The sequence below is a fragment of the Arachis hypogaea genome, chromosome 2 (genome assembly GCF_003086295.3).
Source record: "Arachis hypogaea cultivar Tifrunner chromosome 2, arahy.Tifrunner.gnm2.J5K5, whole genome shotgun sequence".
NCBI classification, from domain to species: domain Eukaryota; kingdom Viridiplantae; phylum Streptophyta; class Magnoliopsida; order Fabales; family Fabaceae; genus Arachis; species Arachis hypogaea.
This window is the reverse complement of record NC_092037.1, coordinates 53,398,570-53,415,921: the sequence shown is the minus strand read 5'-3', so window position 1 is coordinate 53,415,921 and position 17,352 is coordinate 53,398,570. Positions and strand designations below refer to the sequence as shown.

At 37.1% G+C, this 17,352-nt stretch overlaps 1 protein-coding gene across 3 annotated transcripts; it reads right to left on the bottom strand.

The window, feature by feature from the left end:
* Positions 1–10,348: 10,348 nt before the first annotated feature.
* Positions 10,349–14,425, bottom strand: LOC140179179 (purple acid phosphatase 17-like). 3 transcript variants are annotated; one of them, XR_011872806.1, is made up of 6 exons: positions 13,854–14,425; positions 13,155–13,259; positions 12,741–12,806; positions 12,044–12,153; positions 11,900–11,947; positions 10,349–10,610 (listed from the first exon to the last, which is right to left on the bottom strand). XR_011872806.1 is itself a non-coding variant. In XM_072217836.1 (3 exons), exons 1-3 carry the CDS (start codon positions 12,227–12,229, stop codon positions 10,575–10,577), a joined length of 270 nt encoding a protein of 89 aa, XP_072073937.1. In that variant the 5' UTR covers positions 12,230–12,367; the 3' UTR covers positions 10,349–10,574. The 3 variants fall into 3 exon arrangements, 1 of the variants encoding a protein (XP_072073937.1); XR_011872805.1 differs by lacking the exon at positions 12,741–12,806; XM_072217836.1 differs by lacking the exons at positions 12,741–12,806; positions 13,155–13,259; positions 13,854–14,425 and having other exon boundaries at positions 12,044–12,367.
* Positions 14,426–17,352: the final 2,927 nt, after the last annotated feature.

Here is a 17,352-nt window from a genome sequence, read left to right as displayed (position 1 = left end):
ATAGCAAAAGTTTTGGAGGTTTGAAGGTAAGGGTGGCTAGGGTTTCACTCTCTTTTCTCTCTTCTCTTCTCTTGTCCGCCTCCCTCCCTTTCTCAATGTAAAACTTATGAATTTTGTGAAGTAATGGAGGGTTATTTGTGTGGGTTTGGGCCTACTTGGACCCGGTTCATTTGTTTTAACTCGTTGGTCCAATTTTAGGTCAAAACCTTTAATATAAGTGTTTTAATTTGCATCTTAAATATTTTTATTCCTTCAAATTATAAATATAAATTCTCTAATCCTTTTTCTCTCTTATTTAATTTATTTATTAGTTGTTAATTCTTTGTTTAGTATTTTGTGGGGTTTTACATTGTTGATAAGAAAAAAGAAGGATAAACAAGACAAGAATTGAAATTGAATAGCAAAGATAAATTGTAATTGAAATAGAAACAAAAACATAGGTTGAAATTGAATACAAAGAGAATCACTCTACTTTCTATCCAGTTTCTTGTTGCAACAAGAAAGGAACTCCTCAACCTAATTTGTCCACCTCATAGTTTGAAAATTGAATCGAAGAGACTCCTCAACTTTTTATCCAATTTTCATGCAACAAGAGAGGGACTCACTCAACCTCACATGTATATATATATATATATATATATATAGCACCCAAAAGATAAAACGTTAGTTACCACCTCATAGTTATATACATATATACAACTCAAAACATTTCTGGGGTTTGACCCATATAGGAAGCCTCTAATCTGATACCCAGACTAGCCTAGTCTTCTAACCTTGTCTCTCAAGAAACAAAAGTGAAAGTCTAAAAAGAACATTAAGCCAGAGAGATGCCAAAAGAATATGCTAATGTCACTACCTAGTCGCTGTCAAAAGTCAAGTCCACTATTTCTATATCCATCTCAGGATCCTCATCGTCTCCAGAAGTCAGATCCATAACCTCTATCTTCTTGATGTCCTCGTCATCAAAAATAATGATCACCGCTGATGTACTCTTGGGACTACCATCACTACTGTCGCCTGCAAAAGCTGTACCACTAGGAAAAATCTACTCAACTGCTAAAAGCTAACTAGAAGCTGCGGCTGAAGTCCCGATAGGCTCTATGGTGAAAGGGTCAAAAGAGTGAATAGAAAGAGACTCTATCAACACGTCCAAATCCACTAGAGGAGACTCAAGGATGTAGTTATCGATGACAGGGCCAGACTCAGGCACTGTCTGACCATCATGTTGTGCTGGAATAGGACCTCCATGCATGAAGTCAAAAGGATGGTGGACAGAATCAGGATGTAACCCTGACAGCGAAAAAGATACGGTGCATCAGGATCAAAGAGGGGTGAAGCTAGCGAGTGCTAAAAAGGATGTTCTCTAACTACGTACTTACAGACTCGAGGCTCCGCGGTCACCATATTGAAGTTGTGAAGGACATGATCCTAGTACACATAAGGCTTCTCGAGCTCATAGAAAAAGACATCCATCTACATCTGAAGGGTGTAGGAAGATAGGGAGTAAAAACTGCAAAGTTCTTAGTAGGGTAGGAGTGAAATAAGTGAAGTTCCTTTTCATAAATCGGCCACGTGTCCCAGATCAATCAGACCATAACAAAGTAACATAGGACAAACTACAATCAAGAGCAAACAGCAAATAACATACAACCACAAGAATGAATTTAAAATACACAAGAAATATGCGGAAACAAGTATGATACATGTCTAGCCCTAGTGTAGGTAATGAACTCATCCATCAGTTTTTAACCCGCGCCTGACATTACATCCTTACGGACGTTGTCTCACGTTGCCATCACTTTGGGATATAGTGCCTAGTACACTCTTGGATTATAGCTCCCCCACGCTCTTGGGCTATAGCTCCCGTACTGCTCCCACGATTAAAGTGATAGGTCACACTCTTGGGCTATAACACCCGTACCGCTATTTGGCGATTCGCTGGATAAATCGATGACAAGAAGAGTCATTGTTGTTGCCTTTCCAAACCTCAATCATCTCATTACATAATCAAATACCTTTCAAGATATAATAATTCTTTATCCGTAATACCACAATTTCTCCAAAATAATAAACTAAAACAGAGCAGGTCATGAGATTGAACTTTAAAATCACTTTTCCAAATATCTCAGAGTTATTATTAAATTCTATAAATATTTTTAAAAATATGCATAAATATGCCCACGGGAATAAAATACATAAATATGCTTAAACTTTGAAAAATGGCATATTCTGTAAGTTACTTTAATTACATTGACGTATTTTAAAATTACTCTCAATAACTCTGAACTTTTATAAAAGAGATCCAGTTTTCACTGGTTACTTGATAAATTATTCAAAATATTTTATAAATTTTCAAACACCCAAAACTTCGTTAAAGTAAGTAAATTTGGCACAATTCTTCCGTTTTCAAAATAAAACCTTTTTTGATCAATTAAAATCATATTTCTCCCAAAATTGTCTTCCGCTTTAAACTCTTTATTGCAACCCATTATTTTTTTTCAAAAACCAAACTCAATTAATTTTAATAAAATTTATATATTTATAAATAAATAATTTTATTCATTAAATCTTTCTCAAAAGCCAAGCCTCTGTTCCTTTTTACTCTAAACCTCCATTCAAAATACTCATTTACTTATAATTAATTCCAAATCAAAATCCAACCATCAGAACTCAGTTGCAAAATATTATATATTCAAATTCTAGCCAATTATTAAACATCTTAGTTCCTAATTTCTCATTATGGCCAAAACATAACAACAAATTCAGCAGCTGATGAGCGGATATTTTATACACTTTTTGGGGGTAATTTCATGTAGATTTTAGTATGTTTTAGTTAGTTTTTAGTATAATTTTATTAGTTTTTAGGAAAAATTCATATTTCTGAACTTTACTATGAGTTTGTATATTTTTCTGTAATTTCAGATATTTTCTAGCTGAAATGGAGGGAGCTGAGCAAAAATCCGATTTAGGCTGAAAAAGGACTGCTGATGTTGTTGGATTCTGACCTCCCTGCACTCGGAATGGATATTTTGGAGCTAGAGGAGACCAATTGGCCCGCTCTCAATTGGGTTGGAAAGTAGACATCCAGGGCTTTCCAGAAATATATAATAGTCTATACTTTGCACGAAGATAGATGATGTAAACTAGCGTTCAACGCCAGTTCCATGTTGCAGTATGGCGTTCAGCGCCAAAAACAGGTTGCAAGTTGGAGTTCAACGCCAGAAACAGGTTACAACCTGGCATGCAACTCCAGAAACAGCCCAGGCACGTGAGAAGCTTGAGTCTCAGCCCCAGCACACACCAAATGGGCCCCAGAAGTGGATTTCTGCACTATCCATCTTAGTTTACTCATTTTCTGTAAACCTAGGTTACTAGTTTAGTATTTAAACAACTTTTAGAGATTTATTTTGTATCTCATGACATTTTTAGATCTGAATTTTATACTCTTTGACGACATGAGTCTCTAAACTCCATTGTTGGGGGTGAGGAGATCTGCAGTGTCTCGATGAATTAATGCAATTATTTCTATTTTCCATTCAAACATGCTTGTTCCTATCTAAGATGTTCATTCGCGCTTCACTATGAAGAAGGTGATGATCCGTGACACTCATCACCTTCCTCAATCCATGAACGTGTGCTTGACAACCACCTCCGTGCTACATTAGATTGAATGAGTATCTCTTAGATTCCTTAATCAGAATCTTCGTGGTATAAGCTAGAATTGTTGGTGGCATTCATGAGGATCCGAAAAGTCTAAACCTTGTCTGTGGTATTTCGAATAGGATTCTGGGATTGGATGACTATGATGAACTTCAAACTCGCGAGTGTTGGGCGTAGTGACGGACGCAAAAGGATCAATGTATCTTATTCCGACATGATCGAGAACCAACAGATGATTAGCCGTGCTATGACAGAGCATTTGGACCATTTTCACTGAGAGGATGGGAAGTAGCCATTGACAACGGTGACACTCTACATACAGCTTGCCATGGAAGGAGCCTTGTATTTATGAAAGTGAGGAAGCATTATGTTACAGAAATTCAGAAGACAAAGCATCTCCAAAACTCAAACATATTCTCCATTATTGAGTAACAATTATTTATTTTATGCCCTTTCACTTTTTACAATTGAACTTAAAAAATACTGTTGTTGGTATCCTGACTAAGAATAATAAGATAACTATAGCTTGCTTCAAACCAACAATCTCCGTGGGATTCAACCCTTACTCACGTAAGGTATTACTTGGACGACCCAGTGCGCTTGCTGGTTAGTTTTGCGGATTGCAAAAGTGTGATTGCAATTTTCATGCACCAGCAGCAATTTAGCTAAAATTTCAATAGCCAACAATCACAAATTTAAGCAACAGACATGAACAAACAATAAACCAACCACATATATTAATTAATTCATAACTTTAACCAATTAAAGAGTCAAATCCTACCACTGTAAAGCACAAAACACAAACAAGATACCATAGGAGGTTTCTGATCGGTCAAATAGAGCAAAAATGTTGAAAACTCGGTGGTTCCTCCCCTCTTTTGGTTCGCCCAAACTGGTTCCTGACAGAGGCAGCTTCACCTTGTGATTTCACCAAACAAACATGTCACCATGTATAAGATGAAGATACTGTCACTTCTATTGGATCATAATTTTTGTGGGGGTCATAGATCTCAAGAAATCGAGCCCGAAAAGTAAGAAAATTAACAAAATCTCCCCTTTTTCCATGCGTGGCTTCGCTGAAAGTAGAAGAGTGAGAGAAGATTTTTGTGCTTTATATAATGTATAACTAGTCACTAATGTCACATAATTAAAGGGCGAAGGCATGCGTCGCGACACGTGGCACATTAGGCATTGCGTGTCGCAATTTTGAACTGCTGAGTCAGCGAGGTTAAATTTTTAAAATATCTTGAAAGGTAATTAAGGTAATTAGACATGGTAAAAACTCAAATAATTATCTCAGTTGGTGGTATTTAATTAGAATAAAGATTGGGTAAATTACTAATGTAAATGACATTAGTAAAGTTGAGCTTTTTAAATCTTCCGAACCCAATATCAAGTGACCGTCCTTCGTCAAATAAATTAAATAATAACATAATATTAATATTACATTATTATTCATTTGATTTAAAGATTGAAAAAAATTTATCATAGACGTTACGCGAACAAAACGTAAAACTCGCAAACGCGACTCTAACGCGAAAACCAAGATGTTACATTCTACCATCCTTAAAGAAAATTTTGCCCTCAAAATTTTCTTTACCTGTAAACAAGTGAGGATAGTCTGTCCACATCTCATCTTCTAGTTCCCAGGTATGTCCAAGTTCAGCGTTGTATCCCCACACTACTTTGACCAAAGAAACTGTTTTGCCTCATAGCTGCTTATCGCTCTCATTGACGATCTCGACCGGGGTTGCCGGATATGATAGATCATCCTGCAATTGTACTGTCTCGGGTTGCAAGACATGACTTTCATTGGGATTATATTTCTTAAGCTGAGAGACATGGAAAACATCATGAAGGTTGGACGGGGAAGGTGCAAGAACGATTTGATACGCGACTGGATCGACTTTCCTAAGGATTTTGAAAAGGACCAATATACCTAGGGTCTAGCTTTTTGGTTCTAAAGGTGCGACCTATATTGGTGGTAGGACTTGCTTTTAAGAAAACATGTTCATTTTTCCTAAATTCAAAAAGCTTACGTCTATTATCAGCATAGCTCTTTTGTCAACTCTGTGCCATCTGAATCTTCTCGTGAATCTTCTTGATCTAAGTGGTTGTTTCCTACACTAAATCTAGACCCAACGCACTATATTTTTCTCCTTGGTGCCAACACAACAGAGATTGACACTATCGTCTATAAAGAGCTTCGTAGGGGGCCATTCCAATACTCTGTTGATAACTGTTGTTGTAGGTGAATTCCATCAACGGCAATTGCTTGTCCCAGTTTCCCTGTTGTTCCATTACACATGATCTCAGAATATCTTCTAATGTCTGAATTGTTTGTTTTGACTATCCATCTGTCTGTGGGTGATAAGTTATACTTAGATGCAGCTCTGTGCCAAAAGTTTTCTAAAAATCTCTCCAAGACCTTTATGTAAACCTTGGATCTCTGTCGGACACAATTAAAGAAGGTATTCCATGCAGTTGCACCACTTCTTAAATTTACAAACGCGCAAGTTTTCCAATGTATAGTTAGTTCTGATCAGAAAAAAATGAGTCAAATTTGTCAATCTGTCCACTATAACCCCTATGGCATTATGCCCAGCCAACATCCTCGGTCATCCTATGAGAATATCCATGGTAATTCTCTCCCATTTCCATTGAGGTACTTCTAAAGGCTGTAGATTTTCTGAGGGTTTCTGATGTTCTGCCTTAATATTTTAACAAGTTAGGCATTTAGATACATATTCTGTCACATCCTTCTTTAGTCCCGGCCACCAGAACATGTTCCTCAAATCTTGGTACATCTTGGCCGTGCCCGAATGCATAAAAAATTTACTCTAATGGGCCTCCGTCAAAATCTCTTGACACAATCTTCCTTGGTCAGATATTAAAACTCTATTCTTGTGGCTCCACAATCCGTCATTGTCTTGTCGCACTTCTCCTGGTTTATCCGCCTCTAATCTGGCCAACAGTTCTGACATTTTTGAATTTCTAAATTGAACTTGTCGAATGGTTGTCTTAAAATCTGAAGTCAAGTATAGATGTGCCATGACAACTCCTCCTGATATTTCGTTAATTCCCAGCCTCAAAGTTGCAAAGGTTGAAATTAACTCGTCTTCTGTCATCATCATCCAAGAAATATTCAAGCTTTTATGACTTAGAGCGTTCGCAACTACGTTCGCCTTTCCTGGATGATAATTGATCTTGAAATCATATTCCTTCAAAAATTTCGTCCATCGCCGCTGTCTCATGTTAAGGTCCTTCTATTCAAAGATGTACTTCAAACTCTTATGATCAGAAAAAACTTCTAACTGACCCCCTTATAAATAATGTCTCCATATCTTAAGCACAAACACCAGTGCTGCCAACTCAAGATCATGAGTAGGGTAATTGTTATCATGGTGTCTTAACTGCCATGACGCATATGCTACCACATTCTTATGTTACATCATCACACATCCTAATCCTTTCAAAGAAGCACCACAGTATACCTCAAAAGGTTCCTGAAAATCTGGTAGTGTTAATACCGGTGCAGTTGTTAGTTTCCTCTTTAGTGTCTCAAAACTTCTTTCATAGTTTTCTATCCATATGAACGGTACTTCTTTTCGAGTGAGGTGGGTGAATGGTAGGGCTATATGAGAAAATCCCTTTATGAATCACTAGTAATAACCAGCCAAACCTAGAAAACTTCAAACTTCTGTGACGGTCTCAAGTTGCTTCCATTGAACCACTACTTCAATCTTTGAGGGATTTACTATTATTCCTTCTCGAGAAATCACGTGTCTTAAGAATGCCACTTTATTTGTCCAGAATTCACAATTTGACAACTTCGCATTCAGTTTCAGTTCTCTCAGTATTTGCAACACCATCCTTAGATACTCTTCATGCTATTCCTTAGTCTTGGAATAAACGAGGATATCATCTATGAACACAACCATGAATTGGTCTAGATATGGTAAAAAATGTGGTATATCGCCGGAGCATTAGTTAGTCCAAACGACATAACCTTATATTCGATTTCTTTATGTAAATCCGATGATAACCTGATCGCAAATCAAATTTTGAAAATACTGCCGCACCTTTCAACTGATCCATTAGATCTTCTATCTGAGAAAGTGGGTACTTTCTCTTAACTGTAACCTTGATCAGCTATCGGTAGTCTATGCATGGTCTCATTCCTCCATCCTTATTTACTAGTAACACTGGGCTCCCCAAGGTGACACACTCGGATGAACAAAACCTTTATCTAATAGTTTTTCCAACTGCTTCTTCAGTTTTGCTAGTTCCAATGGAGACATATGGTAGGATGCTACCGAAATTGGTCCAGCTCTAGGTACATTTTCGATGCCGAACTCAATCTCTCTTTGGGGAAAAACTCGAGTATGTCTTTGGTAGGCGAAATTGTGATCATCAACAATGGCTCCAAAGACTTGGTAGCGCTCTCAAACGTGAATCACACTTAGTCACAACTCCGCACAACTAACCAGCAAGTGTACTGGGTCGTCCAAGTAATACCTTACGTGAGTAAGGGTCGATCCCATAGAGATTGTTGGTATGAAGCAAGCTATGGTCATCTTGTAAATTCCAGTCAGGCAGATTCAACTATATTAAGAGATTATTGGATTTTTGAATAATAATAATAATAATAATAAATTAAAAAAATAAAGATAGAGTTACTGATGTAATTCAATGGTGGGAATTTTAGATAAGTGTATAGAGGTGCTGTGTTCCTTCTGAATCTCTGCTTTTCTGCTGCTTTTATCCAATCTTTGTCACTCCTTTCTATGGCAAGCTGTATGTAGGGCATCACCATTGTCAATGGCTACATCCCATCCTCTCAGTAAAAATGGTCCAAATGTTCTGTCACAGCACGGCTAATCATCTGTCGGTTCTCGATCATGTTGGAATAAAATCCCTTGATTCTTTTGCGTTTGTCATCATGCCCAGCAATCGCGAGTTTGAAGCTCGTCACAGTCATATAATCCCGGAATCCTACTCGGAATACCACAGACAAGGTTAGACTTTCCGGATTCCCATGAATGTCGCCATCAATTCTAGCTTATACCACGAAGATTCTGATTAAGAAATCCAAGAGACATGCACCCGGTCTGAGGTAGAACGGAAGTGGTTGTCAGTCACGCGTTCATAGGTGAGAATGATGATGAGTGTCACGGATCATCACATTCATCATGTTGAAGTGCAACAAATATCTTAGAATAAGAATAAGTTGAATTGAATAGAAAATAGTAGTAACTGCATTGAAACTCGAGGTACAACAGAGCTCCACACCCTTAATCTATGGTGTGTAGAAACTCCACCATTGAAAATACATAAGTGATGAAGGTTCAGGCATGGCCGAGAGGCCAGCCCCCCAAAACGTGATCAATAGTCTCCTTAGATGAATAAAATAAAATAAAACTGAGACCAAAGATGTAACGTGGTCAAAAGACTAATAGTACAATAGTAAAATGTCCTATTTATACTAGACTAGCTACTAGGGTTTACAGAAGTAAGTAATTGATGCATAAATCTACTTCCGGGGCCCACTTGGTGTGTGCTTGGGCTGAGCTTGATCTATCCATGAGCTGAGGCTTCTCTTGGAGTTGAACGCCAAGTTGTAACGTGTTTTGGGCGTTCAACTCTGGTTCGTGACGTGTTTCTGGCGTTTGACTCCAGAATGCAGCATGGAACTGGCGTTGAGCGCCAGTTTACGTCGGCTAATCTCGAACAAAATATGGACTATTATATATTGCTGGAAAGCTCTGGATGTCTACTCTCTAACGCCATTGAGAGCGCGCCATTTGGAGTTTTGTAGCTCCAGAAAATCTATTTCGAGTGCAGGGAGGTCAGATTCCAACAGCATCAGCAATCCTTTGTCAGCCTCCTATTAGAGTTTTGCTCAGGTCCCTCAATTTCAGCCAGAAAATACCTGAAATCACAGAAAAACACACAAACTCATAGTAAAGTCCAGAAATGTGAATTTAGCATAAAAACTAATAAAAACATCCCTAAAAGTAACTAGATCATACTAAAAACTACCTAAAAACAATGCCAAAAAGCGTATAAATTATCCGCTCACTACAAGAAAATATGCTTTTTGCCACGCTTTAAAAGCGTGCCGAAAAGTACAAAAAAGTGTGCCGATAGCTTTTCGCCACGCTTTTTGAGCTATCGGCACGCTTTTAAAAGGGTCACATCTGCCAGCGTGCCGATTGCTCTATCGCCACGCTTTTGTGGATCTATCGGCACGTTTTTTTGTTGGCACGCTTTCTTTTCTTGCCACGCTTAAAAGCGTGGCCATAGGCCTTAACCTTTCGGTACGCTTTATAAGCGTACCGAAAAATGCACGTATCGCCACGCTTTTAAAACGTCCCAGAATGCATGCTTTGGGTACTCTTTAAAAGCGTACCAATAGGGGAAAATATAGCTACACTTTTTAAACGTGCCAATAGGATAAACGTACGAGGATATGGGTACGCTTATAAAACGTGCCAATAGATGAGGATATGGGTACGCTTTTAAAGCGTACCGGTTGCCAAGTTATTGCCACGCTTATTAAGTATACTTGTTGAACCCAAGATTAAGGTATAGCCACCCTTTTTAAGCGTGCCCATAAGTTTGGTCAGAATTTTTTTTTTATTAATCTTCCTAATATTTCGTGCAAAATTCATATAAAAATTTAAAATTATAGACCAAAATAAAATTATATATATTGAACTAATCCAACAAATATAAACTTTCCTATAAAAAAAGACATACATATAAAATTGTCACCATAAAAGTAGGTTTTGATGACAAAGTACCAAAAAATAAAGTCATAACAAGTAAATAAGAATTGTCATTCCAACAAGTGTCACATATCTACTTCTATATACTTAGTTACAAAATATCAAATTTCATGAGTAGTGTGATCATCCATTATGAGCTCCATTGTTTTTATCACTGCCCTGCAGAATTTTAAATAATCTTGTGTTAGTACATTTATAAAATCGACTTCAATTAAGTCCAACAAATCCAATTCCAAATCCAAATTGATTAAACATGAAAATGGCAAAGCAACTTTAATTAGATCCCACAACATTGCATATTCAGCCATTAGAACAAAAAACACATATCAAACACAAAAGAAATAGTCCCCTATACATGGTCACAAAAGGAGGTGTTCACACACAAATTTCAAATTATTGGAGTAGAGGAACAAACATTTACATGAGTAAAAAATTTTCAGAATTCTGGTTACATTTTGTTTTTTATTATTATCCATTAGCAGATTTGGTGTGTGGAGTCAAAATTGACTAAGCTAGAAATGGAAGAGGCAAGGAATAACAAGCAAGTCGGAAGAGAAGAGATGGTGTAAAGTGGACTCGCAGGTAACAAGTAATTAAAAGCTAAAAAGAATGCTACAATTCACAAGTGCATCATCATCATGCAATTGGTTTGGCTGAATGGTAAGCAACCCATCTGTAACTAAAATCCATATTCCTTTTCCCTAATTAATGCTACACTACCTCAGGATAGTAGTAATTAAATTCAGCCAGCAACATAATTCTCAATCAACAGTAATTCAATTCAGCCAGCAACATAGATTCTCAATCAACCATAATCAACAGTTCTCAATTCTCAATTCAGCCAGCATAAATTCTCAATCAACAATAATCAACAATTCTCAATTCAGCCAGCAACATAAATTCTCAATTAACAATAATCAACAATCCTTAATTCTCAATTCAGCCAACATAAATTCTCAATCAACAATAATCAACAATTCTCGATTCTCAATTCTCAATTCAGCCAACAACATAAATTCTCAATCAACAATAATCAACAATTCTCAATTCTCAATTCAGCCAGCAACATAAATTCAACATGAAAAATGAAATTCTATAATCTAAATCAAGGGAATGACAATAATACAATGCTTCAAATCCCAAGTCCCAAATCTGCTACAATTTCTTCCATGTAAGGCATTAGCCATTATTTGTTAGGCTGAACTCTCAAGCAGAAAAAGAAGCAAACTTTTTCAACAATGAGCAAACCAAAACCTTTTAAACCAACAGTAACTAAGCATGTAAACCACCACCACCAGAAGCCTCAGAAAAAATTAAAATAAAAAAATATACTACGAAAGGGGTCTGAAATAGTAGAAGGTTATGAAACAGAAACTCTCATTGTAAAATTATGAAAGAAAACCAAAAAAATAATAAAATATTAAATTTGAAGAGGGCAATAATCATACCTGTTCACTAGTAGGTACTTTCCTCTTCAAGCAGTTTTCATGCAGTAGCTACATAACCAAAAAGTAAAACAAATTAAAATGAGAATGTAATAAACCATGTTCAACTTTTTGGCTTTTTACAATTAGTAAGAAATAATGGCAAACCTGGTAAGCAACTTCAGATTGGTTATATTCACCTCTTCTTCCCCAATCACCAACCACCAAAAAATGAAGAGAACCGTCACTTTTACATGGTTGTGTAAATCTCTGAAGCTCTGCAGATGCATAAAGAACCCACAAACCAAAGCTAATAACAACAATAATCGTGAAGAGAAGAAAAGATTTAGACATGATTATTGTGAGTCTTGAAACAAATGCAAAACCAAAGAGGAAAGATCACTTTGTTTTTGAAAAACGGTTGCTGTTTTCCTATATATATATATATATATATATAACTAATCCTCAACGTAACCTCCTTAGAAGAATATTAATAATCAAGGTACTAAGTAACACAAATTAATGTTAGATCTTGTGAAACTATGAAAGCAACAGCAATTGTAAGCCACTGGAATTTTTCTATTAACAGTTAATTCCAACTCAATTTTCAAGGAGCATATCTTAGTAATATTTTAATTTTACTATATTTGGCAATTGACATTAGAATCAGCTTGAGAGAAACTTGTAATATTTTAATTTCACTTTTAATGGCAACTGCAAAAACCAAACAAGTGGTGCGGTTGATCAGGAAAATAACATGGGTTTGCGAATTGGGAGGCATTAGTTGGTTATATCTGAGGGAATATGCCCAGCATAACTCTTTGCAAATGGATATTTTAATTTTACTTTGAAGGAACATAATGACCTCAATTTGACTCTGAAGGAATCTGATATACCCAATAACTTTTAACAACACTGAGGCTGTGTCAGTCTGCAAAAAAAGTAAAATATAAATACCACAAACTATAAAATTTAAATCCTCCATAGTCATATAATAAAGCATCATTTGAGTTTTCATAACCTGTATTCATAGTTTTCATAACCTGTATTCAGTCAGTTTAAATCCTCTAATTAAATGTTAAGATGTTTCAGAGCTCATCTTAACACAACATTTAATTTGCTTTGCAAAAGATCTCTTCATAACCCCAATTTTCAATCTCAGATCAGATCAGCCCAGATACATGTTCAATCCATTGAACATTCAGGAAACAGCAACATTGATAATTCACATACATGTAAATGCAAGAGAAAAGGTTTACTAGAACTTTCAAAGAATTACCTCTTCTACAAGATCCCCAGCAATTCCTCTAACAAGTTCACACAGATTATTTTCAGTAAATGATTCATTGATCCAGAAACCGATGTCCTTGTAACAAGGAGGATACTATAGAAGAAAAAGAGATAGAAAAGAATTAGAATTCACAGTTAAAATTTAGTAAGCACATGACATGATATGTGTATTTGTTAACAAAAATAAAAAATATCAATAGATCCATAGTGCATACTTAGGAGCTTCAACTTATCTCCGAATTGTAATGTATCTTCCTTGTTCTATATAACAATACAAGCAAAAAATACCCTTCAAACACCCCAATAAAAATGTGCAATTTTGCCTTAAAATTTATTACAAGATCTAATTAAAGTCAGGCATGAAGAACAGAAAACCACCATGCTCATAATTGCTCCTATGAAAAAAGCTATACTCATCATGAACAGGTTAAATGCAAAATGCTTTCCAGAGATGTTTAAGTTTGAAAATCAAAATTACTATCTCAGGTAGATGTAAGAGCAGTTTTCTTTTCCATACAATTCTAAACTCCTAAAGTAAAAGCAATAATGCAGCACCAATGACCAATCACCATCCAGAAAGTAATAGAAAATGATCCGCAATGGAATAATAAGCAGAGAATTAACATTGAAAGAACGCACCAAGCATAATCCCAAGTAAACAAAATCGATAAAGCTAGAAAAAACAAACCTTGATGCCAGATGCGGGATGAGAGGCGAGCAGAACCGCGACACAGAGAGAGGCGAGCAGCACCACGACCAGGGCTGGGTTGGAGAAGATGAGGCTCAGCAGAACCGTGACAGAGAGAGGCGAGCAGGACCACGACCAGGGTTGGGTTCGAGAAGATTAGGCGAGGAGCACCGCGACAGAGACAGGCGAGCAGCACCGCGACAGAGACAGGCGAGGAGCACCACGACCAGGGCTGGGTTCGAGAAGATGAGGCGAGCAGCACCGCCACAGAGACAGGCGAGCAGCACCGCCACAGAGACAGGCGACCAGGGCTGGGTTCGATCGCGACGATGAAGCTGACGGCGCCTTAGCTTTTAGGGTTCGAGCCAGAAGATGAATTTTTAGGGTTTCTTTGTTTTACTGTGTAAGTTATTAGTGTGTGTTGTTGGGTAGTAAAAATTGATAACTTAGAAAAAAAAAAGGTTAAATGTGGAAAAAATAGGTGAGAAACTAAATTTTTGAGGAGGGAATTCTATCATCACGTTTTTGTACGGTGCCAAAAAACACAAGGTATGGCCACGCTTATTAAGCGTACCGGTTTTTTTCTATGGCCACGCTTTCTAAGCATGGCAAAAAAAAGCGTGGCGAAATATCAAATCAGTGGCCACTCTCGTAAAAGCGTGCCGATTTCTCTCTATGGGTACGCTTTTCAAGCGTGGCAGTAAGAAAGCGTGGCCAAATTTCAAATAAGTGGCCACCCTTAGAAAAGCGTGCCGATTGCCCTCTATGGCCACGCTTTTCAAGCGTGACAAAAAAAAGCGTGGCCAAATCACAAATCAATGGCCACCCTCGCAAAAGCGTGCCCATAGACCACTTTTGGGCACGCTTTTAAAGCGTGGCAAGAAAAAAGGGTACCGATAGGCCTTTTTTCTTGTAGTGGCTCATCATAACACCAAACTTAAATTGTTTCTTGTCCCCAAGCAACTGAAAATAAATTAGGATAAAAAGAAGAGAATATACTATAAATTCCAAAATATCAATGAATATTAATTCTAATTAGATGAGCAGGACTTGTAGCTTTTTGCTTCTGAACAGTTTTGGCATCTCACTTTTTCCTTTGAAGTTTAGAATGATTGGCTTCTCTAGGAACTTAGAATTTTGGATAGTGTTATTGATTCTCCTATTTAAGTATGTTGATTCTTGAACACAACTACTTTTATGAGTCTTGGCCGTAGCCCTAAGCACTTTGTTTTCCAGTATTACCACCGGATACATAAATGCCACAGACACATGACTGGGTGAGCCTTTTCAGATTGTGACTCAACTTTGCTAGAGTCCCCAGTTAGAGGTGTCTAAAGCTCTTAAGCACACTCTTTTTGCTTTGGATCAAGACTTTAACCACTCAGTCTCAAGCTTTTTACTTGGACCTTCATGCCACAAGCACATGGTTAGGGACAGCTTGATTTAGCCACTTAGGTCTGGATTTTATTTCCTTGGGCCCTCCTATCCATTGATGCTCAAAGCCTTGGATCCTTTTTACCCTTGCCTTTTGGTTTTAAGGGCTATTAGCTTTTTCTGCTTGCTTTTTCTTTTTCTTTCTGATTTTTTTCGAAAAAAATTTTTCGCAAGCTTTTGCTTTTTCACTGCTTTTTCTTGCTTCAAGAATCAATTTCATGATTTTTCAGATTATTAATAACATTTCTCTTTGTTCATCATTCTTTCAAGAGCCAACAAATTTAACATTCATAAACAACAAGATCAAAATTATGCACTGTTCAAGCATTCATTCAGAAAACAAAAAGTATTGTCACCACATCAATATAATTAAACTAATTTTAAGGATAATTTCGAAATTCGTGTACTTCTTGTTCTTTTGAATTAGAAACATTTTTCAATTAAGAGAGGTGAAGGATTCATGGAATTATTCATAACTTTAAGACATAGTTACTAACTACTAATGATCATGGAGTAGAGACACAAAACATAGATGAACATATAACATAAAAACCAAACAACAGAGAAAAAATAAGAACAAGGAATGAGTCCACCTTAGTGGCGTTTTTTTCTTGAAGGACCAATAATGTCCTTAAGCTCTTCTATGTCCCTTCCTTGCCTTTGTTGCTCCTCCCTCATTGCTCTTTGATCTTCTCTAATTTCATGGAGAATGATGGAGTGCTCTTGATGTTCCATCCTTAATTGATCCACATTGTAACTCAAATCTTCTAGAGAAGTGTTGAGTTGTTCCCAATAGTTGTTGGGAGGAAAGTGCATCCCTTGAGGCATCTCAGGGATTTCTTGATGATGAGATTCCTCATGTATCTCTTGAGATCCGTGGATGGTCTCTCTTGTTTGCTCCATCCTCTTCTTGGTGATGGGCTTATCCTCGTCAATGAGGATGTCTCCTTCTATGATAACTCCAGCTGCGTAACATAGATGACAAACAAGATAAGGAAAGGCTAGCCTTGTGATAAACCACTATTTTATGGTTTACAATGTGTTTAATTGTGTGGTTTTATCATGGTCTTTACCCACTTATTCATATAATTAGCATGCATTTATATTTCCTTCCTAAAGTTATTATATGATTGAAAACTTACTTCCTGGAGACCTTCAATTAGGTATTTTAATCCCCCTTTTTTCCATTCGAGGCCGTGATCTGTGTGTTAAGTGTTTCAGGCTTTATAGGGCATGAATGAGTGGGAGATTGGGAAGGAAGCTTGCAAAAATGGAAGGAATACAAGAAATTGAAGAGATGACCAGCGAGAAGTGACACGTACGCGTCAGCGACGCGACCGCGCGGAAGAGAGGAATTCACAGTGACGCGGCCGCATGAGTGATGCGGAAGCACGGATTGGAAAAGCAGAACCAACGCGGAGGGATGGACGACGCGCCCGCAAGGAAAAGCAAAACGCCAAAAGACGCGTCCGCGTGAATGATGCATCCGCGTGACGTGCGTGATCTACAGAATTTCAAAAGTCGCTGGCAGAGTTTCTGGGCCGGATTTCAACCCAGTTTTTGGCCCGGAATTACAGACTAGAGTCAGAAAACATGCAGAAACGGCAGATAACAATTCATTCTGCATAATTTTTAGTTTTAGATCTGGATTTACTCCTCCCCTAGGTTTTTATCACTTGACATTCATAATTAGGATTTTTGGGGAAGATTTTGGTTTTAGCTTTTGAGAAGAGTCTACCTCCGGTACTAGTCATCTTACTTTTGTTATTTACCTTTTATATTTATTCTTCTATATTCTTAATCCCTCTAGAGTTGACTTTGGCTTATTTTTACAAGTTATTAATATAGACTATTTTTATTTTCAATTAATCCTTTCATTATTGTTTATCATGTCTTCTTTTATTTTCACCATTAATTCTGTGAATTTTATAATTATGATGAGTGAGTAGTTCCATGACTTGATTGTGGATGATTGAAAGGAACCCTTGAGTTAAACTACTCAAGAGAGAAATTATAATTGGGTTTATTGTTGAATCACCCTTTAATCATTAACTCTAGTCCTTCC